This window comes from Daktulosphaira vitifoliae, unplaced genomic scaffold (genome assembly GCF_025091365.1).
Source record: "Daktulosphaira vitifoliae isolate Bord-2020 unplaced genomic scaffold, ASM2509136v1 Scaffold_2, whole genome shotgun sequence".
NCBI classification, from domain to species: Eukaryota; Metazoa; Arthropoda; class Insecta; order Hemiptera; family Phylloxeridae; genus Daktulosphaira; species Daktulosphaira vitifoliae.
In genome coordinates, this window is record NW_026099573.1 from 13,930,857 (window position 1) to 13,958,689 (window position 27,833).

Sequence of the window (27,833 nt, forward strand, 5' to 3'; positions counted from 1 at the left end):
TAAATCGACTATTCTGTCTTTTTTTCTAATCAAAAATTAAGTCTCCTAGATCTTAATCATGTTCAATTCATTACACAAATGCTTAGATATTTATTGTAATAAGAAGCCAGTGACCTACAGAACATTACTTACATGGTATACGCCAATTTAAATAAAAATCTATACTTTTTATCATATAATATGATAAATATAACCCTCCAAAATGTTTAACAAAATGGTCATATGTTAATAACATTTACAAAATGTCATACAATTTCTCATATTGACTTTATGATTTAGTGATTTAACTGTAATTGATTGCATTTATATTATTTATTACAATTGATAATGTTGTTATTTCCTGATCCAATCGAAAAAATTGTATCCTCGTCATATAATTATTTTTGTAATAGGGAATAAGACACTCATATCTCCCAATAATTGCATCAGTGTTTATTTATAAAATCTTATTCATTCACAACTATATTATACATGATATGAAAATATTGTTTTTCTATTGGTCTCTAACATAATCTGATAGAGTCATATTCCTGGCAACAATAGGATATTATATATATTTCTTATCTAATATTTACATTTGGCTTAGTCGTTCAAATATAGTCTTTGGATCGTTAGTGTTCTATTTCTTTTCTCAACTTAAATTGCATGAATGCATGACGACAACATACCATATTTTGGCGTTTAAAAATAACCATAAGCTTAGTGTGTAACTTAATCGTGCTCATATTAAAAAAAAAAAATTGGCACAATACTATATTTCAATAACATATCAACTGTTTATTCGGAGGATTTGTCTAAATAAAATTGTATAAAAAATCCAATCTTTTGTTTCCTTACCAATCAAACTTTCAAAATAAAATAAAAATATTTTCTGTCCATGAAAATTCTCAGCTTTCAATGGAATGATTTTTCTGATTAATGCGACAAAAGATTCCAACTTCAATCTAGTTGAATCTCTCACCAAAAATATTTAAACCTCCATTAATTTTAGAATTTTATAAAAATATATCAAAATTATGTTACCCTAAACAATTTTCTTTGAATTACAATATTAAAAAAATGACTGTCCCAAGGATAATTCTACTATGAAAAATCACAATTTATAAAAAAGATATTTTTAATTTTTGATAATATTCCGGGACATCTGCTTTTTCAGACCTATATCAGATTAAAACTTATAAGAACATATCATGATAAAAAATAAAAACACTTCCTGACAATCGTTCTACTATAAGAAATCAGCTGTCAAAGTTTAAAAAATTTACATTTAAATAAAAAAAAAAATTTTATTACCTATTTTTAATTAAACAAGTAATTATAAAGCATTTAATATTTTAGTGAAAATTAAAAACATAGAAATAAATTACAAATGACTGTAAAATTTAACAGGTTTGCATCAAAGCGTTCTTTATGATAGTGATGTTAATCACCATAAGATATCATCTATACTTAACCCAATTATGTCGCTACCCTAATTTGCACAGTTTGTCTAAAATTGGAGGTTAATTCAAATTTTTGGCGCTAGTTGGTTTAACTAGATTAAAATCAGATTTTATTAACGTATTAATTATTAAAATCGGCTCAGTGAAAGCTGAGTATTTTCATAGACAGGCAAAAAAATCACATCATCATAAATCTAATACCTTTTCAACTTCACATTGAAGCTAAAAAAAAACGAATATGTATAGTTGGGAGCCAGTATAATGAAGTAGGGAATTTTAGATTCGATGCGAAGCTGAATAAGTATTATTTTTACTATGACGGGGATTGTAAACATTTATTTGTGAATATCAATAATACTATTACTTTTTTATTTTTTGAAAATGTTCCAGAAAATCTGCCACTTTTAAATTTATTAAAATTTGAGGTTATATAATGAACTTTATTTTGAAAAAAATATACTTCTAAACTTATGATACTGTTTTTTATGTAAAGGAAGTTTAAAAGAAACAAATCTAATCAATAATCTTACATATCATTTTATATGATACATTACGTGATATGATATATATATATATATATAATATTTATATTAATATGATTAGTAAATTATCCGAGAAATTTACTAATATTTAAGGACAGATATAATATATGTTATGTAGGTAGTATTCGAAGTAACTTTACACTTAATATTCACACAAAAATAATTCTGTACTTAAAAAAATAAAGAAAGACGCTTCAAGTGTTGAAACCTATATTTTAAATGGTATGTTACAATATTATTTCGTATTTTTATTTTGTAATAGGCTGATTTAAAATTTTATTTAACGTAAAACTTTTAAAAGAAAAATCTTTGACCTATTTTAAAACTGATTGTGAAAAGCATATAACAGTTATAACATGTTATGAAAGGTTCTATGCAAAAACAAGATAACTCTATTTTTAAAAATTTTTCAGGAAGCTGTAAAAACTAGACTTATGTAACATATATCCTTACCTACCAGCAAATTTAAACTCTTTTAAATTTTTTAAATTATTCATTGTAAATATTTTTTTCTTAGATAGACGGATTTGTCGTTTTAATATTTTCTAAATTTAGAACCGTTAAAATATGATTTTGAAAAAAATTTACGACTGGATTTAAATTTATATTCATGCAAAAGTATTTCATAAAAATAAAACGCCGAACAAATTCATAGTTTTACAAAATCTTAATTATTGCTATAGTTCTACTATAATTTAAAATATTCATACATAATATTATTTAATACTGCCTTTCTTTATTCACTAATGAATAATTCTGAATTGAGAATAAATTTGGAATAATTACAATATTAATTTATTTAGAATACTTTTTTTAAATAAAATGTTTATATAACTTAGATTTTTAATCATATTTGCTCTAATATGAATGACTTTTCAAATTAATTATAGTTACTTAACAATACACTATTTATCTTATATAGACATCAATTGTAAGTCACAATAAAATATTTGGAAAATTGAAAAGATTAGTGTCAATAATTTGTACTGATAAACAAGCATTTAAATCAACACACTATGTAAGATACAGATACATGAGAACTTACTTTTCGTCGTAAGGGAAAATATTTTTAATGATACTATTTTTATTAATTATTTCCGGTAAAGTAAAATATTACATACTTAAAAGTAAAAATTACAAAAACAAAGTTCAACCGAAAGTGTTTGTTATTTTAATGCAAACATGTTTCATGGAAGAATAAAATCAGGCTTCAACTATTTTTAAATTTAATAATAATATATAAATGTCAAAAAAGAGCTACGATTTTATTTTACTATAAATTAATTAACGTTAATTCTATTTTGTCAATCAAAAAAAGGCTCTATAAATCATTAAACTATAAATTCGTAATTTTAAAAATTAATATTATTCAAATAGTTATTAAATAATTATCTAATAGTTCGAATAGTAATCAAGTATCGAATAGCTCGATATTTACTATTCGTTCTTTCCATTTCCTGCTATTAAGATATATTATTTTATCCTCTGATAAACCATTGCTAAAGCATGATTACAATTTATGACTGCCACCAATTTTTTTATCTAAAAAAAAGTCAGGATAAATCATTGGCATAGAATAAGGGCTTAGTCCTCAAGAAATTTAACAAAATTATTTGTATTTTAATATAATAATTATTTTTAGAGAGGGGAAACCATATCGCTTTTAAAATATTACCCCCAAAGTTTATGGAATAAATAAAAAATGTTTAAGAATATTAGGTAATATTAGGTAAAATACTTAAAACAACTACCCAATATTAAAAAATAAATTAAAATTGAATATTTTAGTAATTTAACCACCCCTTACTTATCTTCAAAAAAAAAATATGTAAGTTTTAAATATGTTGGTGTTTTTATTTAGTAAAACATTTTTACTATACTCAGAAGTTAGATCAAAGCTTTGGGTCATCTTCTTTCTTGGGTGGTTTGCTTACCACTGCTAAGTAACAGAAAGCTCCACATTTCGGTATAGGTTGGGCAGCTAAAAAAGCTCCACCATCAGGAGATTGTCTGTATAGCATAGGTTTATCAGTCTCCTCACTGGACAATTCGCATTCCCAAGCACCACTACCTTTTTTGGAGTCCTTTTCACTTAAATCTGGTGCTCCTCCTGTCAACAGGTAAGCGAGATCGCTTAAAGGTTGGCTTGGTGGATAATGAGTAAATGGCGGACGTAATTCGCCGTCCTGCACTGCAGTTACTAAATGGTACATAAAATCATTTCGAAGCCTCATCTCGGCTGTCGTTTTGTTGCTAGCCAATAACTTTTGAAGCCATAGATTTACATTATACTTATCTACAAAAATACTTAATTAAAAAAATTTCATAATTCACAGAATATATTCAAAAGTTTTAATACATTACCTTGAGGCGATTTCAGATTTTGCATAGACGTTTTTAATAAAAACAAATTGTAATTCATGTCGTAGTTAAGATCAGTAGTATCATTTTTTTTTGTGGTCATTTTAATAAATTTTTCAGTGAAAACTATTTTTACGGACTAACTATGTTTTAGACAATGTACCTGTTTAATTAAAAACAAAACACAAACCCCATTGTTTTTTAATATTGTAATTAGTTGTTTTTAAAAGTTATTATTTTGTATTTTTATTTTAAGCCAGAATTATATAATTTAAATAATTGATTACAAAAAATTAATAGATAATTTTTGATTAACATAAATAAAATACTTTAAAAATGTACAATGAAGGTAAAGAAACTATTATTGTCATAAAAAAAAAAAATTATTTTTAGCAATAGTATAAGAAACCTTAAGACTGCATAAATAAAATTTATTGAATCCGTATTAATTAATTATATTAGACAATTACATAACTGAACAGGTCGTATTTAAGTTTCTGCTGTCTTGGGTAAAAGTTTTTTTGAAAATTTGATACAAACCCGATGTACAAGATGATATTGAACAAAGTAAAAAATTATGACAATTTTTAAAAATTTTCCGGATGAACTACTATATTTTAACCGAATTAAATTTTAGTTTTTTAAAGGTATATTGTGATAAAAAAAAAGTTTTTTAACTAGTTTTGTATATAAATTAGATATGAAAATTGGAAAACGTTAATATTTTATGTAGAAACAATATATTTTGTATCATAATTTTTTTAATAATGTTTTATTTTTGATAAATATTATAATAGGACAAGCTTATTAAAGAGCTAAAAATAAATTCATAATAAAGCAAATTTGATGAATTGTAGAGAAAAAAATAGATCATAATTTGTAACAGGGCTACTCTTATTAAATTTGTGGTATAAATTAAAAATTATTGAAGTGGTTGAAATCGGTTCGGTGAGAGCTGAGAAAAAGTGGTAACTGACAAAAAAAAACACATCATAGTAAAACTGATACCTTCTCAGCTTCGCATCGTAACTAAAATAAAAAAAACACATTATAGTAAAATTAATACCTTCTCAGCTTCGCATCGAAGCTAAAAAATGAATGTGATTTTTAACTATTTTTTTTTTTTTTTGATAACTAGTTTTAAATATAGAACAATGCAACTAACACCAAAATGTACAAGACGAATAAAATAATTTTTGTTATCATTATTACTTTCTTCCTATTCAATTTTAAAAGTTGAAAATCAATTTTTAGTTTTCCTTGAATCATTGATCAATAATAAATGATTTTAAGAGACTTTAGCCAAAAAATTAATTTTAAATGAAATAAACTTATCTTTTAATTTAGCCAGTTATAATTTAATAACTTTTAACTGTTAATTTATCGATATTGTTCATATTTAACTTAAGTTAATTATTTCTATTAACTTACCCATCTTTGATTATAAATATAAATAATATCAATAATAATTGATAAATTAAAAATCAGATATTATTATATATATAATTATAGATAATAATATTATCCATAAAACATGTGACCACATAACCATTCTTGATAACGTACTCTCCTTATAATGTTAAGTTAAATTCATGATAAAAATATTGTTAATGTAATTTGTCTTTTAAATTTACAATTATATTTTTTAACAATTCATTTGTTTTTTTTTTGTCATTCAAACCTAATAATGTAAATAGAACTACTTAATTTTTTTGAAATTTGCTCATTTAAACATGTAGCGATTAAATATATTTAAAAATTTTCTTTTAATCAATGCTCAATGAATTTTTAACAACATATTTGACATGGCTTTAAGACTCTGCGCGGGTGGTTCTCAAATTAGTTTTTCTGACGATGTAAAGTGTTGCGTACCTACATGTGGAGCCACTCGAGAGGGTAATCGTACTTTACCATTTTATACTTTTCCTAGTAATGTTACACTGTAAGTTTATCTTTTGTGAAAAATTAATTGAATTTATAACTTACAATATTTGATATTTCAGATGTAGAGAATGGGTGGAAGAAATACAACTTCCTATTAATGATTTACAAAATTTGCACAGGACTCATATGGTGTGTTCGAAACATTTTACATCGTTTGATGGTGGAATGGTCTTGAACATAACAAACAATATTCTAGAAAAGACAAGTAACAAAAGTAGTTATCATAGTTATCATCTACTTAGTTTAGTATAAAACTAACAAAACTTCACTGTATAATTCTAGATAAAAAATGTGTTGCATTAAAGTTAATAAAAAATTCTGCCCTTACACAAACTTTAGATTATAATTGGTTAAGAAACTTAAAAAATACTGGTGTAGAATTATTATGTAGCAAATTTATCCAATGTAGAATTTGTACAAGTGTATCAGTACAAGCCTTGAATATCTATAGTAAATGTAATACAAGTTTAAAATTAGAAACACTAATTAACAAATTATTACCTATTAAGGTACAGTATATAGAATTACATACCCTTAAACCTCACAAAATATATTTAATTATTTTCTAGGTAAATGTAAATGATACTAAACCATTATATATATGTGTAGAATGTTTATTAAAGTTAACTCAATTTGAAGATGTTTTTGAAAGATGTAAAAAAAGTGATAAAATATTTAAATCCTCTTTTGTAAGTAGAGTGAGTATCTTTAATAGACAAATTTTCTATGTTACTGATATACTAAAAAAATAAATAGATTAATTGTTTTCTATTATTAAACTAATTCATTTATATGCCAAATTTCATATTAGAACAAAAATTTCAGTTTAAAATTTACTAGTCTAATATAATTATTTTTAAGTTTATTATTATAAATTCATTTCTTCATTACTTAACAAATCCAAAGTAAATAGAAATATATAGCATAATTAGTTATAAAATGACTATCAACAAATGATTTATTGTATTAGTTATTATTTTAAACCTCAATAAAAAAATTATTATATTGAATTAACTTTCTTCACTATAGGGCGATTTTTTTTATTGCCCTAACTAATATGTCCATTAATTGTCTCCAGACAAAAGAAAATATTCCAATAATTGAGCTTAGTGATAATAGTGATGAAGAATCAAAATCTTATCCAAATCAATCAAAACTAAGTATAAATTCTTCTAGAGCTAGTAATTTTATTCAAAAAGTAATTTTTAATAACTATCACACTTTTTTACATATTATATTTTGTGTTATTATTTAAGGAATCTCGAAAACATAAAATCAAAATTCTAATACCAGGCAAAAATAACAAAGTTTCTTGTGTTGAATCAAAGAAGCCAAGCAACATTACTGACAAAAATAAAATAATTGAAATTGAATTTTTAGCAAATTATATTATATGTCATGGCAAAGAATGGGTTCATGAAATCCATGTTAGTGAATCACAGTTAAAATATAGTCAAAATACGATTGATCAAATACTTGAAGTTATCAAAGTTACTATGAATAAACAATGTCAAAATAATAATTCCAAAGTTGTTCCTTTAACCATTTTACCATCATGCCTTGAGAGAGTAGTATTACCTAAAAATAGTATTAGAACAGATCCTATAAATGATGATTATACTAATCAAATAAATGATGAAATAAGAATAAAAGCAGCTGAAATATTAATAAAAAGAAAATCAATGAAAAAAGGTTGGATATGCAAAAAATGTGGTTTAAAATTAGATAGTAGACAATTATTGATTGCACATGTTCGGTAATGTAAATTATTTTACTTAAGATGGTTGTTTTGTTAAAACAAATATTAAAATTATAATTTTATTTCAGGTTCTATCATCCAAGGCCTTGCAGATATTGTGGAGAACTCATTACTCCGCGTGACCAACTTTACAATCATGAAAAAGAACATCAAAAACCATCACCCGATGGATTTATTTGTCATTTATGTGGTCGACATCTTAAAACACATAAAAGTTTAAATTTACATTATAAACATCATAAAAATAAAGAAAAATTTTGCTGTAACACTTGTAATTTACAATTTATCAATGGTTTTGGATTAAGAAAACACATTCGACAACATCATAAAGAATTACTTGTGAAAAAAAAACCCGAAGATATTCAAAAAGAACGTCAAAAATGCACTATATGTGATTTATGGTTAAGCTCACATTTAGCTTTACAAGTTCATATAAAAACCCATTTACCAATTGAAGAACGTATGAAAATTTGCCCTAAATGCAACAAGGTATTCATTAATGCGTAAGTTTAAATAAATAAGTTTTATCTTTAATATGCAAGGTGTGGCAATTAAGATACTAAAATTTTTAACTACAATTTTTATTAATCGTATAACATTTCAAATACCTATACCTTCACAGTTCACTCCCTCAAGTCAGATACAATTGTTCCAGCACTTCTAGAAACCGTAGGATATAAGGTTCTTCAAAACATGTGTTACCATTCTATGAATGTCTTCCAAATCATCATGGTGAGTACTTTTAGTAGATTTTTTCATGAACAAAAATAGCCGGAAGTTCACCAGTGCCAAAATTAGATTGTTGAGTGATTGGAGAGCAATGCCATTTTTTCTATGCCAATAATTCTTTGATTGTTAACAAAAATTGTTGAATAAGCTGGCACATTGTCATGATGATATTTCAGCCATTTTTTAAGAATTTAGGATTTTTGAAAACACGCTCTCAGGCTTTTCAATTGAAAATAAGACAGATGAGCGTTAGTCTTAATTTGGTTCTAAAACATTTTTACTTTCTTAGGATACTTCTCCATATTAAAACTTGACCTTAAAACACAAAAATTTTACAAGAAATTTTAAAATGACTCAATTAACTTTTTCTTAAAATATCATTATTTTGACAGGTCATCACTATAGTACTAAGTTTAAAAATATGTACAATTTATAATATTTTTGAATAATGTTAAAACTATGTAGAGTGAATTATTGCCACAAAAAAGAAAATTCCTATTGAGTTATTGCTACACCTTCTTGTACATCTTAATATTTATTTTTCTAAGTTGAAATTTCAAAATGTTTAGACGAAGGTTTAAAATGCATGTGGAAACTCATGGATCATGCCCAATAAAATGTCCAGAATGTCCTCGTTCATTTCCTACTCAAGAGCATTTAAATAATCATTCCACTTATCATAAATTATCAGATCCTGTATGTTGTGATATTTGCCATCAATTTTTTAAAACTAAGACAACATTAAAAAGTCATATAGCTAGAATACATCAAAGAGTTCAGTATATTCAAAAAACATTTTCATGTATTTATTGCAAAACTGTGTATGCCAATAAAGAAGAACTGAAGAATCATGTTAATAAACACACTCCAAAAGAAAAAGTAATTGACATTATTTCATATTACTTTGTAATATGGGTACTAATTAAAACTATTTTTCCTACAAATTGGCTTATAAAAATTATTTTTTAGGCGCTAGCATTTGCAGGTGATAACTATGGCAAAGTTCAATGTAATATGTGCAATCGATTTTTTTTGTATAAATCACGATTGACAATGCATAAAATATATTATCATAGCAAACAATGTCAGCAGTGTGACAAATTAACAAATGATAACTCTGTTAATCATTACTGTAAACCTAAAGGTAGTAGAGCTTTGCAATATTGCTGTCAATATTGTATAAAACGTTTTAGCTCAAAACAACGATTGCATATACATGAACGCACACATGGTCTTGATTATAGATATCAATGTACTATTTGTAATAAATGGTTCACCAAAATGACAGCGCTTAAAACACACAGTTATTCTCATTCTAGTGAAAAAAATTATGCCTGCAATGTGTGTGGAAAGCTATTTAACTTGATTACTGCCATGAAAAAACATTTAAAAATTCATCAACATAATGAAAACCAATGTTTTGATAACTTGAACTCAGATAATGTACTAAATACAATAGCATTACCAATTACTGTAAATTTGCCTTCATCAAAATCAACAGAATTGTTAAACATAACTTCACCTAATTTTTTGTTAACCACTGAAAATCATAATGAATGTATTAATGTAGTCAGTGACTTAGAATCTCACCTTATTTAGCCGTAAGTATTCAGTTATATTACAGTTTCAATTTTACTGTATTTCATTATTAAAATTAATAAGACAGACATCTATAGAACTAAAACCCATAAAAAAACTGTAAAATGTTCAATTATGCTTTACTTTAACATACTATACTTTACTATATAATTTATTGAATGAAGTATAGCTTTAAATTTAATTCTAAAAAATAAACAATTCTATATTCACAACTTTTATAATTATACTTTCAGACATGAAACCTGAATTGAGGCACATTTATGTTGAATAAAATATTGACATAAATATAAATAATATAAATTTAGATGCTATACAAATAAAATTAATTACAGAAAATTATGTTTAATATTGACGATCATTATTATGTAAATGCAAATTGTTCATTTACTACTAGCTAATTTAAAATCAAACCTGTAGTATGTCATATATTATTTGATTAATTAAGCAGATTAAGATGAACATTAATGTTTTTTCAAAAATCCAAAAAAAATTTTGTAATACAAAAGCTAAAATATAAATTATTTAAGATTCTTATAAGTAAAGAATTAAACAAATAAATTTATAATCTCTAAATAAAAATTTAATCACAATAGAACTTTTATTTATTTGTACAGCATCATATATTACTGAACACCCTGTATAATAAAACATTGGAAAATTATCCTATGCTATAAAAATTTGTTAAAGATGACCGATATTCAAAATTTATTTTTTATATGAAAGCGACATTAATCTAGGAAAATTATTAGCGAAGATAAGAAAAAAGTTTTTAGCAATCAATGAGCATTTAAAAATTTTGGTCAAAATGCTAATTGCCTCCTGCGTTTTTCCAGGCCTGTCCAGAGACATACCAAAGGTACCCTAAATATTTGTTTATTTTTGACCGATTTATGAGCCTTTTTTTTTCTAAGTTCACCCATAGTTCTTAATAAGATATGATATTTCTTTGCACATGTCAATTTTGTTTAAAATTTATGTTTATGTAGTTTTCACTAATAACTCGGCATTTATAGATTGTTTTTAATGATTATTAAGTTTACTTTCGTCTATCCGTTGTGCTTAGTAATAATTAGTAGGTTATTATGAAATATAATTGTAAGTATACTTAAGTATTTTATAGTTATTACTTTTTTAATTATTATTTAATTTACAAGTGTGGATTACTTTTCTGTTAAACCACTTCTGGAGTAATATTTTCCTGCACAACACTTATCATGCCCAGTGCAGCTGGGTACTCCTACCGAAATCAATGGCCTTCCTGTAAGGATGGTTAGAAGGGCCCCGGATCTGTGGTATAGCGCCAGCTAGAGAAAGCTTAGTTATTTAAATTAAAACAATGTTAATCTGTTTTGTTATAAAATTATTATAAATAATTATATTATTTTCATGTTAAAAATAAAATGAAATATATGTTTTTATCATATTTACTGCATTTTATTACTTTCTTTTTTTAATTATGTTGTCTACAATAGTTATCTAAAAATCTTAAATACTTGCAATATATTCTTTAATACTCGATGGTTTTTTTAACCAAAAGGCTCTATTATACAATGTCTATTGGAGTAAGAACTTTCTAATTTTTGTTTCAAATTTGTGATTAAAAATAATTAAACTAATGTAGTTATATCCCTAGTGGCGACAGAAACGGGGGCAGTTACCCTTTCGGGCATAAGTATTATTCCCCTCCATTTGAATCTAACAAAAAAATTATTATTGTTAAAAATCTGGGTTAAGTTTAAAAAATGTTCTTTTATAATTTTATTAAAAAAATAATCGTTATTATCGAATTCAAATGCTGATATTTCATCTCAATGCTGTTAAATAATTTTTTTTTGTATAAGTTACAATGTAACTTGGATGTTTCTTAATTTTGTATGTTATTTTTCTTACCAGGACGCCCCCTATAATTGTTCTATGTGTTATAAAAATAAATTTTGTGAAGTTTCGTGAAGATCAAATAATTATTTCCTGTGCAGAGTGGTTGAATTTTCAAAAATGAGGATGAAAATTAGTTTTTAACCCATAACTTGAACAAACAAACATCATTCAGTATCGCGCTCGGTTTTGTATTTTTTTTTCGGGGAAAATCTGTAATATTCAATAATTTTATTATATTTTTGATTTGTTGACTCTGCGACTTCAAAATACTCTAATTTTTGAACCGTTTGTTTCCGTAACTTTTTCAAACAGTTTCGAAAAAAACATTCATAAATACATGTTAAAAAAAAAATTTTAAAAAGAGAGCCCGGTAAGCTATACTTTTTCAAAAATGTCATAATTTCTATCGTAGTAAGTTTAATTTATTAATTTTAAAAATTTGTATACAATGTTAATTGACAAGTTGTTTTCTAATATAGACAAGAACACCTCAGAACGATTTAAATTTATTAACTAAATTGAAGGAGTATAGTGAAATTAATTGTATTATACATGATGTAGGCATTGTAAGCATTTTCTTTGTTGTTTGAAGTTGATTTTTTAAATTATGACTCAGAAAATTGGACCCAAAATAAAATTTACATTGATGGCTATAATAAATTAAAATATTAATACTTCGTAAAGGATCCTGCTGAAATAGGAGTAGATTTGATGACTGGCTCAATAATGTCTTACTACAGACAAACAACAAATTCTACAAGTTATCGAAAAATACCAAAAAGATTATTCTAATCGCAAAAAATAATTTTTTATCAACGAGAATAACTAAAAAATACTTTGTAGCCTCGATGTCAAGCTGACAAGGTATTAATTTTAATATAATGTCTTTATATTTTTAGTCTGCATGATGAAACAATCATATTAATCAATTAAATTTGTGTTGAATAGAAAATTGTACTTATAATTTTTTTTAGTAAAATATATAACACAGATAAAGATAGAAAACTTAAGTATAAATACATAATATTAGTAAAAAATTAAGGTTGCATAATTAACACAATGATTAACTTAAAAATAAGAACTGAATAAAAATAAAAATTGAACTAAAAAAAATTTTAGTTCAATCTAATAATTGTTCTATAATTAATAGTTTTTTGTTAATTACGTAATTAATATTAATCTAAGAAATTTGGAAATTATATAATCGCGCTGAAATATTATAATTAACATTTTATGATTACAATAATAGATCAAATTTTGAAAATTTAATGTAATTAATAAGAATTTTGTGGAAAATGCATTGTGTGTAGGTCGTCCCGAGACTAAAAATATGAATAGGAAGGTGAACAAATTTATTTTGGCCGATTGGATAATTCTTTTTAATAATTATTTTTTGACAGCGTTGTGTCCTACATTAAAAATTGCTGACTAAAACAATTCAATTTTGACTAGTAGAAGGGTGTGACACAGCACAACATCCCACCTAGGGAGAATTTGTTCTTATTGTTTATAACTAGAGCTCGGATGTTTATGACCAAAATTTAATTAAAATATGCATTTAAAAATGTAAAAATATGCAATTATATGCCTTAAAATATATTAAATATACCAATTTTTCAATAACTATATGCAAAAAAAAAAAGAGGTTAATATTAATTCGAAAAATTTTTTATACCTTTTTAATGTAAATCAATTAAAATTATTTTATTACAAAACACGCATATTTAATATGAAAAAAAAAATTATAAATGTACTTTAAATATCAGGATTACACTGAATAACGATAATTTTGCTGATGTTTCCAAATTTGAACGACCTTCGACGATCTGACAATATGTTTTTATAAGTTGAAAATGACCGCTCCACATCCACAGAGTTAATTGGTGCGTGCTTAAATTAAGAAATGTTGTTGGTTTCTTCAGGTAGTCCTTCAAGTGATTCTGTTTCCCCATCTAATATCTTAGAAATTTTGGACAATACTTTATATCCAGAATTTTTGTCCAAAACTTTTTGAAATTTTGTGTATATTGTTTTACCTTGAGAAGCTGATGCTGCAATTTCTAATTTTTCTGAAACGGTGTTTATAATAGCAACCGATTTGTATAAAGTTTTCCCCTTTTTTTCTAGAGATGTTAGAGCTGAAGATAAGAACGAAAAATTTGATTTTATAAAAGTTAAATTGACCTCAACTCTTCGTTCAGTCATAACTTCTTGAGCTGTTTTTATAGACAAAGCATCACTTAGATCAAATTTGTCTATAATTTTTTGAATTATTTCATATGAGTCGCAGTAATAAATAGTCGCCGTCAACCATGTCCTTCGACGCGTTATAATTGGTTGTGGGAGCAAACTTAGCTCATGTGCCTCATCTTTAAATATTTGTATTCTTGCTGGACATTTAAGGAAGACTTTTTTGACGGACGAAATAAGTTTGTCAACTAACGGAAAATCACTACGGATTTGCTCAGCTACTCAATGTAAAGCATGAGCTAGGCAAGTTACATGAAACATCTTAGGTGTTTTACTGTATATACATATATATTAATATCGATTATCGAATTTATAAATATCTAAATTCCAAAAGTAATTTTACTTATTGTTCATAGTATTCTACAGATCTTCATCAAAAACAAATTTTTAATATTTTTAATGCAAATTATAAAATATATGCTACTATTTCTAGAAATAATCAATATATGCATATAAAGTCATAAACATCCGAGCTCTATTTATAACAATTAACCTGTATCCTTACTTACTGAACATATTGTATATCATTAATAAATATCGTCGAAAAATAATCTATTAAAAAAAAATGGTAGTGTTTATTAATAAATGACATTGGATATCGACACAATTTTCAATTTGTTAAAATCATACACGTTTAATTGTTTTTAATAATAATTTGTTGTAATAATTGATTTTATTACTCATATTAAACCAAATATTAATTTAAAAAAACTGCATTAGTAATAATAATTAATTCAGTTTATTTGTGAACGAAGCTAAACGCTCAACTAAATTGCCGTAAAAATACGTATAGGCCTTGTACAACACGTAGTAATCACTTGCGATTATTAATCAAAAGACAGGGCAAAAACTCTGTATATTATGAAACGCGCTGTGTTATTGCCTTTTTAAATACATTATACTACGTATGTGAAAAGACAATAATAAAAATCTGTAGACGGATATAATATATCCGTTATATTATAACAGACCTCAGTGAGGAGTATAATACGGTCAATGTAATTAGACATGTAGTAGAAATTTGCAGCTGAATGTTTTAAGCAGTCGAGTAAGGCGCACCGTTGGTAATCACATGGCCGGTGTATCATCGTTAATTGTGATTGTGGTGGTAGGGAATTGACGAGACCACATGGGTAACTTCAAATAGAAATTTAAAGGAGGTCGGCCGGCAATCCAAACTTTTTTAAATTATAAAGGAAGATAATTTAAACATTTTAAATTTAATTCCTCATATATACGTGTATATTAATTTTTTATAAACTGACAAATGTTTTTATTATTTAAAACATAACATTTAAAATTTTATTCAGTCAGGATTTTCAGAGCGTTATTAGAAAAAACTTTCTAGCTATATTTAAACTTCATATTTACTTTTGTTACTAATCGGACTTTCAAGAAAAATTGTTTATTGAAAATTTATTGTCTGGAGTATTGCATATAAAAATTGAATTTTTATATTGAAATAACATTTTTTTAATTCGATGAAAAAATTAAAATTTTTAAGATTTACACAAAGAAGATAATGCTATTATCTCTAATCTAAAACTTGCTTATCATATTTACATATATAAATATATACTTATAAACGGTTATCACAACCGACTGTTACTATTAGTTATCCTGGAGTTAAATTTTAATTTATTTATGTTTATTTCTAATCTACTCCTAGTTTTTTAGTAATTTTCAAAATTATATAGTTTCGTTAACGTTGTTCCATTTAATATTTCCATTATTGATCAGGAGTATTTGAAGAAAATTATTTCATTAATTTAATGTAATCTAGCAGTTTTTATTTTCTAGTGTTCGTGTGGCACATTTTTTTTTTTTAATTTTTTTTCAATTTGCAAATTTTTTTAAGGTGATGGCCGTACAAATACCGTTACTTTTTAAATCATGTAGTTCATTAATAACCTGACATTAATCATGCGGCTATGGAACGTTTGATTTGTGCCGTGCCGCTTTTTAAATAAAAATTTTGATTTAAAATACTTTCAAATATTGCATAAATTATTATTAAGTTGTATACATCAAGAATCATTAATTTATTAAGTATTGATAAATTAACTACTGAATAATAATAATGGATTCCAAATTTAACAATTATGAATATCAAATGATCAAAAAGTTTACCTCTGTATTCTACAATAGAGAGTGTAGTCTTCTTGACATGGTGAAAATGTGTAATAAGACAAGTGTATGGCATGAATTATTAACATATTTGTTGTCATCTGATGGCATAATGTCCATTTACAAATTACAGTATTCGCCCTGTTCAGAAAATAATAAAGCTGATATTCTTGTGTATTCTCGGCCTAATTGTTTGGTACGTATTCAAATATTTATATGACTCAATGTTAGTAGTACATCCTAAATTGTGGTATTCTCGACATTTTGTTATGGTTATAAATAAGGTATATTAAAAACTAATAAAGGTAATAAAATATCTTATTAAATTATAGCCAACATCTTCATTATCATCTTTTAAAGGCAATGTCATGTTGTTGATGCCACCTCTTCACTGTTTAACGCCAAAGTCTTCAGTGAAACATAAGATGCACAGTTCATAAATTCCAGAATATGTTCAAAATATTGTTTCCTTGGCATTCTCTTGGTTTCTTCATAGTTATTTTTAAAATTACAAAGTTATTGTGTCGGATAATGTGTTCAATTAACTTTATTTTTCTTGACTCAATGACCTTCATCATCTGTCTTTCTTCTTGTACTTTTTCTAGCACTTGCTCATTTTTTTTCTTGTCTATTCATTTTGTCTTTGTAATTTTTATGCTCATTTCAATGAAACGATTAAATAGATAAAGTGACAAAGAGCATCCTTGTCTCACTCCTCTCCATATTCTTGCTTCTTTTACCAATCCATTTATATTTATTTCTGTCAATGTCATTCCTTCAAAAAATTATTTTCTGATAGTGGCTACATATTTTTAACAATATAAAAATAAAAACTTAATCCATGAATTATTTCAATTCAAAATGCTTTAAAGTTTTCATCCATTTTACTACACTTTATGTCTTTATTTGTAAGTAGGGAAAGTTATATCTATCAAACTTGTGGTGTATTTAAAATAATTGATTCTTAAAATAGTTAGCAATTCAGTCAATTTACCTATTTTTACATTGCTAGTATATAATTAAATTTTTAAATCTATTTCTATAAAATAATTTTAATTATTCTAATTTACCTTTATATATTTCCAGATCAAACGCAAAATAAGAGCTGCATTACGCTCTAATGAAGGACATATTCAATGTTCACAAATTATAAAACAAGTAAATATTTTAAACAATTTTATTACTAGTTCACCAAAAAGAAAGTTTGAACAAAATTCTTATTTCAGTATTAATTCCTTCATATGTCCATTATTCATTAAAATTATTTTATTATGTAACTAAAAATTAGTAATACAAATGATATTAAAATAATAGCTAAATTATAACATAATTCTGCATAAATATTAAACATATTATGTTATACATGTAATATTCATATACTTACAATTCTTATAAAAATTATCTTTGAAGATTTTTCTAACACTAGTTAATTCAAATTGAGTAGTTAACTTGGTAAAGATAGATACTTAATTCAAAAAAATTCATTTTTTGTTTTTTCATGGAAAACGTAGTAAATACAAATTCTAATAAAAAAATTTCTGTTTAATCATCTTCTGACCAAAGTTTCTTCAGATATCTAAAATTAAAACATTCGTTTTATGATCACGGAATTTAAACAAACATTTTTTTTTTTTTTTACCAAAAATTGTAGTTCCTTTTCTATATTGTTATATATTATAACTATTATGATATAGGTGTTGTAATATTTTATAATATGAAATAACCAGAATTATAAGTTGAACTGGGGCATTTCATTACATAGTGGTTCTATCAAGGTATTGAGTTTGAAGTATAGAAAAATAAAAATAATAGATATAAATAAAAACAAATAACAGTCCACTTTGAAAGGCAGTCGGTATATTTCTGCACACAATATTTTTCTTGTGATTTACTCATTGGTGGTGTCTGATCTCTAGTTCTAGCCAGTTATAATACCTGTTCTGTCCATTATTAGCCTAGCTAAGAACTAGCTTTGACTTCCTAATATGTAAAATAGGGTCACCACCCTCTGTTACATGTTAAGTTTAGGAAATTGAAGGATATAAAATTAATGGTCCTCTTTTTGAGGTGGAAGTATAAATAAACTAGTAGGCACTTTTAATAAAACACTGAAGAAACGAAATGGTTTGGTGTCTTTTAAATATTTATTTTTAGCTCACCTAAATTACAGTTATCAAAAATACTTTGTTTTAAAATTTTTGTTACTAATTTTTCCTCTGACATTGTACTATTATTTCTATTACATAAAGATTTTTCTAAACTTTTTCTTTAATTCAATATTATCATAAAAAGTTGAAGCTGTAATAAATATAGTATATAAATTTCTAACCAATTATTAATTAATGCTGCTCTATTAATTTTTTTTTTTAATAAATTCACATGTTCATATATTTCACTGAAAAAATTAGTTGGTTTGAAAAATAAATTTTTATTCATATTACTGAGTGGTTATTATTATTATAACTTCTTAATGATAGTAGGTTATATGTATATTTGAATTATTGATTTATTTTGCTATACTCATGTAATTAATGCTAATAATTTGGGTAATGAAAATTTGCTTACTTTGTATCTCTTTATAATTGATTTGACTCAACTTCAAAAGTCTCTGCTAGTGTCCTAAAATATTGTATTCTGTTAACAGATTTGACACACACTTTCAATTTTTTTAATAAAAATAAATAAAGCTTTGGAAGCAAATGATTAACTTGTAAATAATTCACTAATATTACTGTTGAAAATAACAGTACACAGCTAAAAGGGATTTGTAATAATCAAAATTAGTTTTGTGTGGAATCTAGTGCTTTTATATGACATCATCAACCTTATGATATTTTATCAACATTCTTATTAAGTCTTTGTTTATTGTGTTTCAAATAGACATTTCATGGTTATTATATTGAGATGCATAGTTAACAATGATTAAGTTGACACATGAAATAGTTAAATTTAGTATACAACAGTGTAGATGTTATGACAAATAAATTGTTTGTTTGTATACAATTAATAGGCTATAAAATTTTCATTTATATATGTAAGATATGTAATACAACACATTGTGCATATTATAATAAGTTATATAAAGAATACAAAATATTGTTTTTGTAAGTAACAATTTATTCTCACTACTAACATAGTATGCAAATTTTTTTCAGTCTAATAATTGCCTGCCAGATGACACAAATTATATTATTGATATGATAGAAAACTATCCTTTACGCTTGTTAACCTTTTTAAAAACTGAATTGGATAAGTATCAAACATCATTAAATATACCATACTCAACACCATTATCTAGGTATTTAAATAAATACAATCTTATCGAATTACATTTAGACAATATATTGACAAGTGGAGATAATAGTAAACTTCCATTTGAAGTAATTATTTATACTTAAAATATCTATCATCTTTCATTAATTATTTTAAATATATTTTTATTTTTAGCTATTTTACTGTAAAAATGTTAAAATATTATCGTTAAAGCATAATTATTTGCGTCAAATACCAAGTACTATCGGTAGACTAACTAATTTGGAAGTCCTTGTATTGACTGACAATTTACTGACTGTTCAATCAATACCTTTTAGTCTAACATTTTGTACTAAACTTCGTGAATTATATGTCGATCACAACCAGTTAGAAGCATTACCAGGTTTTATAACTAGTATGACACATCTAGAAAAAGTTTATAGGCTTGGCAATCGTAACTACTTTAAATCATTTTTCTTGTGGTACCACACTGATTATGATCACCGGTACATAACTTATGAATTTATTTGTATATTTATATATATATATATATAATCACGGTAGAATACTATATATTATAGAGTCCTACCGTGATTTACTAATTTGAGTATCTAGGAAATATTCTCATTAGTAAATCCCAGTGGGATTTTCTACATAGGATCTTCAGTAAGTAAGGAAACTGGTTTCTATTATTTTCAGTATTTTAACAACATTATTTCCTTACTTACTGAACACCCTGTATATATTAAAATGTATACACTCTTTGATATTTAGAAATTTATAATTAACACATAAATTTAAATTTCAAAAATAATAATACAAATAAAATTATCTACATTAAAAATTTTCAGAGCGCATAAAGATATTTGGAAAAATAACTGGATTAAAGAATCTAATCCTAGACCATTAATACCATCATTATTAGATATTTGTGTGGAAAAAGTATTTTCTAGTGGTCTAAATTTTTTCATTGAAGAAATTCCTGAATCTTTAAAACATTACATGTCTTTAGTATATTTAAATTATAATATTTGTAATTTTTGTAATGTTGCAACAAACTGTTCAATACCAGGTAAAGAAAATTACAAATATAATGGGAATTGAATAATTATTGAACATATGTTTTTGAACAGGTTACAGTACTGTGACATTTCAAAATCCATACTTAGGTAATACTTGTGTACCATTTCAGCATTGGGCCTGTTCCAAACAGTGTGCATCAGCAATTGATGGTCCAGCTAAAAAGTTACAGCTAGAAGGAGCAAAGAAATGGGATTATGAGTACTCTCATTATGTAGCTAGATCTAGTAATTTATTACAAACTACTAGAGAAACAAGTCTAGATATTTCGTTAAATTTAGCTAATGAGAGCACTTATAATTTAAAGAAAAAAAACAGTTGTTGCAGTATTTGTTGATAGTTCTGTTACTTATTAAAAAGCATATTTTCAAGTTAAATAACTAGTATCATATTATGATTATAATTTTATAAGACTGAGTTTATATTCTAAAAATATGAATTGTGATAGTGTCCTATTTGGTCACCAACTATTTAATTTTAAGCTGTTAAACAAATTCAGTTGTTCTGTTTATATAGGTAACAAATAAAATTATTCATTATTTTCAAGTATGATGAGTGTTTTTTTAATTAAAAGTATTTTTACCTTAACAAGGAACAGACAATATTTTAACTAATAAACTAGGTGACATTAATGTTTGTCGAGTAAACATTTTTTGTTTCCTATTATTTGATCATCTGGATGACAGCTTGAATGAGTTAATAATCTTTTTTGTTCATAAAATATTTTTTAAATTAGAATGTAAAGTGCCAAAGTGATAAAAAAAACTGTCTAAAATTGATCACAATGTAAGGTGTACAAAAAGTGATGACAAGAGGGTGTTAGTGAGCAATGATGTGAAAAAAGGTGAAAGAGTATTTTGAAAAAAATACTGAATAAGGAGTATCCAAGAGAGACATTGGAGGATATCTCGTAGAACTGAAGACTGAGGATTTAAATTAGATTAGATTAGTGAAAAAGAGGTATGTGACATCAATGAAAAATAATAAAGCAATAGAACCAGATGAAGTTCCAGTAGAGTATGGAAAATATTAGGCAGTGTTGACATAAGGTGGTTAAAGGGGAACTTTTAAATAAAATTTTATTAGAAGGGAAAATTCCAAAAAATGGAGAAATAGTATTGTGATGCCGATATGTAAAAGTAAAGGTAACATACAGAGTGTGGAAATTATAGAGGCATAAAGTTTATGAGTCATAGCATGAAAATTTGGGAAAAAGTAATAGATAAGAGAATAATAAATGAGACATCAATATCTAAAAACCAGTTTGGATTTATGCCTGGTAAGTCAACAATGGAGCCATTATTTTGTGTGAGGCAACTAATAGAAAAGTTTAGGGAAAAGAAGAAAAAGGTGAGTATGGTATTTATAGATTTGGATAAAGCGTATAATAGTGCCGAGAGAGGTTCTAAAGTGGGCATTAATGAGAAAAGGAGTCCTGAAAAGGTACATTAATATAATAGAAGATATGTATGATGATCTTGTACCAAAGTAAAAAATATGGGAGAAATAACAGAAGGAAATTACTAAAGAAATACAAGTAGAGGTACTGTGGTGCAAATTATTTACTGATGATATAGTGTTATTAAGAAAAAAAGGAAGAAAATTAATCAAAGGCTAAAGGTGTAAAGATCAGCTCTTGAAGATATATGTCACAGAATTAAATGGTAAAAAGCGTCTGGTATGTTATGTGATAAGAAAATTTCAATGAGGATAAAAGGTAAATTCTTTATGACTGTAGCGAGACCAGCTATCAACTGTTTTACATGATGATTGGAAGTGTATATTGCGGGAGACGATGATATATATTTGATAACTCTCAATTGATGGATTTATTGCTTCGATGTACATCAAAACATCACAACCAACAGGGGCACTCAGTTTGCTTCAGCTATTTTCAGAAAATACGGCCCGCGCACCTCATAGTTACACGGGTCGCCTTGGTTGAGGCGGCTTCTACCCAGTGGAAAAGGAAGGTAGGCCGAGGCTACTCATCATTAAATAGCCTAGAGCCGGAAGAGCAGGAAATAAGGAATAAGCAAAGGGAGTGTGATCTGAGCCTAAGGAACCCACACTTGGGAGACGAGGAGTCTCCCGTGTTACGGGGGACGGCGATATTCACCCGACGCCAACCCAGTTTGCTTCAGCTACTTTGAAGACTATCAAAACGTTTTGGCTTCATATTCCAGCTTACTACCAGTTAGTATCCCACTGCTAATCCGTTGAACGAATACGCAAACAGCTTAAAGTAGCTATCATGGATCACGCCAATGACAAAGTCATAAGCCATCATACTTACAGAAATGTGATTTAGATTTCCTTGTTTCCTAGCATTCTACTCCTACTCTCGCCAACTATCTCCTTTGCAGTATTCTTTACACAACTAGTACATCTATTCCACACATCATTTGTCTCTCTCGATATTCTACATCGTCCTTCCCTTTATCGTCTTCAAAAACTATTATTTTCTCCTTTCAATTTTCACCATCAGATCCTCGATTTTCCTACTGTGTTCTTTCTGTTTTTGTATATTCTCTTCCCACTACATCACAAGTCCATTATCAATAAACTATGATGTGAAGTTACACTCTCGACGGGGATAACTTACAATCCTTTACTCGCTTTACGCTCTCTCTCTTCAACATAAAATAATCAATCTGTGATTGATTACTCCCATTCTTATAAGTTATATAATGTTCTTCCCCCTTTCTAAAATAAGTATTAACCACAGCAAGATCATACAATACTACGAAATCCAGTATTCTTTTTCCAGCCTCATTCTTGCCACTATAACCATACCTTCTATGTACTCTTCATATCCTCTACACTCATTACCTACATGTCCGCCTATCATCACATCCTCATTACAAGGTATTCCTTGCATCACCTCACCCATCTCTCACCAAAACGCTTCCTTGTCTATTTCATCACATTCTACTTGTGATACATAGATACTACATTCAACATTTTTTCTTCGAAAATTAATATTACGACTATAATTTTGTCACCTTTCCTAGATACTTTTATTACATTATTTTTCATCTCCTCATCCATTATTATCCCTACAATATTCTTTGTATTATACTTACCTGAGTATATTATTGTATTACCCTCACCTATTTCCCTTGCTTTTTTCCCTTCTACTTAGTTTTTTGCACACAACAAATGTTAACTTTTCTAATGTTCCAACATTCCACGTACTTATTCTTACTTTGTATCTATCTTTCTCCTTTATACACGAGTCTGGCCTAGAGCTGGGCGATGATGTCCCTACACCGTTGACACTACAAGCGTTGAATGGACCTGTACACATGACTAGTGAACACAACTACCGCACAAGTTGTCTGACTGGTATCAAACGCTTCATTTGTCAAGTCTTTTCCATTTCTAACTATTTTATTTCCTCTCACTTGTTGTCCCCACGTACATTCGAGATGGGACAATCCGCCTAAATTTGTTTAGGACTTCTCATAATTTTTGACAAAATTTTACGCCCGCAGTTGACCTAACGCAAACTCATTGGTCGTCTAATACGACTGGCAGAGGAGACGTAGAAGTACTCTTATACCCTAGCCACAGAGTTAATTGTAACTACTATACCATACTAGATAAAACTTTATCTTATCTGTGATATTATAGTACCTGTTGTACGATACAGATATATTACCAACATTTAATTTATATTGAATATATTTAAAGTTGGTTATACTGTATTTTTAAAGATATTGTTTTGCCCAGCCCACTTGTTTTCTTTCAACAAAAACAAATAATTAATGATAATTTCTACTGACTAATCTTAAGATATTTTTTTATGTGCTAAGTTGTGCAATTTATAAAAATCGTTTGAATTTTTCTATTTTATCAAGGGTTTAAATAGTTATGTTATTTATTCATTAATTGAACATCAAATTTTGTGTATGTTCTATAAATTTAAATGATACAAATTAATTTTATACAGTGCTTATATACAATTTTATTAATATAAATTATTTTTCAGTTTTTATTTTTACTCAGAGGTATGTTACCCCGCATGTTGCAATACTTTAAAATCTTTGCGTATAATATTGAAATTAAAGAACATATAAATTCTGTATCATTAAATTGTAGTTTAAGTATTTAGAAGAAAATTATATTAACAGATTTTAGTATGTTAATTTTCGTAGAAATACTATTTATTAGCAAGCCACGAAAATCAACTTTTAATACATTAATTACAACCATGATTATAATTTTAAATAGAATAATTTTTCATGGATTTGTAGTATAAAAGTTGACTTTTTTTGTAGTTTTTATTTCTCAATTTTTGACCCATTCCTTGTTCCTTATAAGGCTATCTTGTATTTTATTGCAATACACTTATTGTATGAATTTAAAATGTTAGTAAATGGTCCGTTTGACTATAATGGAAGTTATGTTATTTTGAACATCTTATATTTATCAATAATGTACCTCCCCCAACCAAATATAAAAATATTATATAATATAAAAATAACCAAGTATTCACAACAAAAGGGATCAATTTGAAAATTTTATTGGATTATTAAGTTAAAATATAAAAATAAATTTTAATATTAATTCAATTAATTCAATTAATTTAATTGAATCATCATCTAATATACAATTTATTATAGAAAATTATTAAATTATGATAAAAATTAACTTATAGAATAGTATTTTGTGCCTCCTTAAAAAACCAAAAATTTGGAACCTGTTCCTTGATCTGATATGTGATTTAAAATTTTATTTATATTATTAACATTTTATAAATGAAATCTTTATAGAATATAAGCAATGAGTAAATACAATTTCCAAAGGCCTGAAATGGAGACACCACTTCAAAATTCACACTATAATCCTTCGAGGGAAACTCTGGGACGTTATTCAGAGTATTCTTTACATTCAAGTTATAAAATAAGAGCTGGAGATGCTGCTTGTATGTATTAAACTATAAATTGAAAGAAGTATTTTCAAAAACAATTGAAATTTATTATTTTATAAAAATACTATTTCTATTTTTAGCAAGTGATTCAGTTGCATGGACCACAAGAATTCCATATGCTACTTTGATTGCAGCTCTTTTATGTTGCACTGGTATCGGTATATTTTGTGGAACTATGTATCGAGGAGCTACATTGAGTGCATTAGTATTGGACCAAGTATTTCATCTATATATTGGATGGTGAGTAAATATTTCTAAAATATCACTTAGCTCAATAATTAAAATCACAATATATTATGTAAGGAAAATCATCCAATCAATAAAATTTTCTTAATTATTTATTTTTTCAGGTTAGAAACAGTAAAAACTGTTTTAGTATTAATAGCCGCTTTAATGGGTGCCTTGACGTTAATGATAATTTTTGTTGGGTTCTTGGCGACAGGCGCAACTCGTCGACGAGTTTACAAAGCATGGCGTAATAGAGTTGGAGGGCGTATATCTTGTGCAGTTGTGAGTAAAAAACTTTGCTAAATAAAAGAAAGTAATTCAATAATTATAATTGTATATTTTAATAAAATTTAATTTTTGCAGTTTATGGGTATTATTTATTTGCTACAATTTTTCTGGGTTACTATATTTGGATTTCTTACAATTTTAACATTTTTAATGACAGTTTTTTGGCAATTATGTGCTAGCTCTCCAGTACAAGATCAGCATCAATGTATCGATTTGAAACAATTTTGTAAGTATGAATTAAATGATGTTATGCATTTGTTGTATAAGTTAAATAAATCCAATTAACATTTGAAAAAAAAAAATTGTTTTTGTTCAAACAAATATTTTTTAGATTTTATGTTTCCTCAATCAACACGTATCGATTATTTAAAAATTTGTGAACCTAGAGAAATAAAATTCTTTTGTAGAGATTTTGTTGAGAAAGCAGAATTCATGTTTATAATGGGTACCCTTGGAGTTGTATTAATTATTATTAGTTTGGTAAATTTAATTTTTATTTCTCAAATTAAAATTGATATTTTTATTAATTTACTTTGTAATTTATTAAATATTAGGTTCATTATTTGATGTGCCTATCAGCTAATTATGCTCATATAAGAGATCATGAAAAATTTGAAGAGCTTCAAGAACTACAATTATTACAAGACACTGACTTTGCTGCATCAAAAGAAAGATTTTAAGCAATAATTAATGACTAAACTTTTTTAAAAGTTCTTTCTAAAAAGTGTAATTTTAAACAGGGTTAAAATGATTATGCCGTCCAATTTATTCACAATTTTTATATTTTTATACATGCACCAAAGTAATTAAATATACTTAGTATTAACAATGTTATTGTTTATAAAATAATTTAATTATAATGTTTTTGTTTCATTATTAATTTTAAATTTTAGTACTTCTACATTTTTATTTTTATTTATACTGAAATAAATTGTTGATAGAAAAGTACATTTTATATATGAGAACATGGTAAAACAATTTAGAAAATTATTTATATGCTTTTTTGGCATACATGATTAATTGATTTTTTTGGAACATTATGTATGTAGTGAGATAAATTAATTTAGTGCATAATTATTAGACAATAATTTTAAATTGTAAAATAATATTGTTACTTTTCATCATTATCCGAGCAACTGAATAAAGTAAATTAATTATTTATTTCTTATTAGTTTAAAAGTCTAGTCTCTTATTTATTTTTTTAGCTTTTATGAATTCATTTGACATTTTGCTACATCAAAAGGTAAAAAAGCCATTTATATTAACACTGCCAAATTTTGTATTTTATCTCAATATATATTATTTATCTAAGTAAAATTAAAAATTATTTTTAATAGAACACTTGATAATAGTTATAATTTTACGCTTAAATTACCACCAATACATGTTTTATTAGTAATATTATATTGCTCGGATAA

The 27,833-nt window shown here is 26.0% G+C and overlaps 4 protein-coding genes and 1 long non-coding RNA gene across 14 annotated transcripts; 3 read left to right on the forward strand and 2 right to left on the reverse strand.

The window, feature by feature from the left end:
- Positions 1-3,316: 3,316 nt before the first annotated feature.
- On the reverse strand, positions 3,317-5,806 carry LOC126897731 (uncharacterized). 3 transcript variants are annotated; one of them, XM_050671553.1, is made up of 4 exons: positions 5,777-5,806; positions 4,349-4,508; positions 3,919-4,280; positions 3,317-3,526 (listed from the first exon to the last, which is right to left on the reverse strand). In XM_050671553.1, exons 2-4 carry the CDS (start codon positions 4,446-4,448, stop codon positions 3,458-3,460), a joined length of 531 nt encoding a protein of 176 aa, XP_050527510.1. In that variant the 5' UTR covers positions 4,449-4,508; positions 5,777-5,806; the 3' UTR covers positions 3,317-3,457. The 3 variants fall into 3 exon arrangements, with proteins under 3 accessions (XP_050527510.1, XP_050527509.1, XP_050527511.1); XM_050671552.1 differs by lacking the exon at positions 5,777-5,806 and having other exon boundaries at positions 4,349-4,554; XM_050671554.1 differs by lacking the exons at positions 3,317-3,526; positions 5,777-5,806 and having other exon boundaries at positions 3,814-4,280; positions 4,349-4,554.
- A 131-nt stretch (positions 5,807-5,937) lies between these two features.
- Positions 5,938-11,799, forward strand: LOC126897730 (zinc finger protein 624-like). Of its 8 annotated transcripts, XR_007702175.1 has the most exons (11): positions 5,939-6,287; positions 6,349-6,503; positions 6,572-6,798; positions 6,859-6,987; positions 7,368-7,487; positions 7,546-8,045; positions 8,117-8,551; positions 9,347-9,656; positions 9,747-10,378; positions 10,991-11,232; positions 11,531-11,799. XR_007702175.1 is itself a non-coding variant. In XM_050671549.1 (10 exons), the coding sequence occupies exons 1-9, from the start codon at positions 6,151-6,153 to the stop codon at positions 10,374-10,376; spliced, it is 2,634 nt and encodes an 877-aa protein (XP_050527506.1). In that variant the 5' UTR covers positions 5,938-6,150; the 3' UTR covers positions 10,377-10,378; positions 10,991-11,799. The 8 variants fall into 8 exon arrangements, 7 of the variants coding, with proteins under 7 accessions (XP_050527506.1, XP_050527502.1, XP_050527505.1 ...); XM_050671549.1 differs by having other exon boundaries at positions 5,938-6,287; positions 6,349-6,494; positions 10,991-11,799; XM_050671545.1 differs by having other exon boundaries at positions 10,991-11,799.
- Positions 11,800-16,119: 4,320 nt separating this feature from the next.
- On the forward strand, positions 16,120-21,509 carry LOC126897866 (uncharacterized). Its single transcript, XM_050671798.1, has 7 exons — positions 16,120-16,278; positions 16,363-16,827; positions 17,718-17,789; positions 19,787-20,011; positions 20,079-20,389; positions 20,735-20,955; positions 21,017-21,509. The coding sequence occupies exons 2-7, from the start codon at positions 16,585-16,587 to the stop codon at positions 21,298-21,300; spliced, it is 1,356 nt and encodes a 451-aa protein (XP_050527755.1). The 5' UTR covers positions 16,120-16,278; positions 16,363-16,584; the 3' UTR covers positions 21,301-21,509.
- Positions 18,110-24,527, reverse strand: LOC126897867 (uncharacterized). Its single transcript, XR_007702215.1, has 3 exons — positions 24,172-24,527; positions 19,197-19,265; positions 18,110-18,207 (listed from the first exon to the last, which is right to left on the reverse strand). It is a non-coding gene; the product is annotated as an uncharacterized LOC126897867 (long non-coding RNA).
- Positions 24,528-24,761: 234 nt separating this feature from the next.
- On the forward strand, positions 24,762-27,402 carry LOC126898995 (neuronal membrane glycoprotein M6-a). The gene is made up of 7 exons (XM_050673450.1): positions 24,762-24,976; positions 25,742-25,893; positions 25,980-26,139; positions 26,250-26,409; positions 26,491-26,641; positions 26,747-26,895; positions 26,970-27,402. The coding sequence occupies exons 2-7, from the start codon at positions 25,752-25,754 to the stop codon at positions 27,093-27,095; spliced, it is 888 nt and encodes a 295-aa protein (XP_050529407.1). The 5' UTR covers positions 24,762-24,976; positions 25,742-25,751; the 3' UTR covers positions 27,096-27,402.
- Positions 27,403-27,833: the final 431 nt, after the last annotated feature.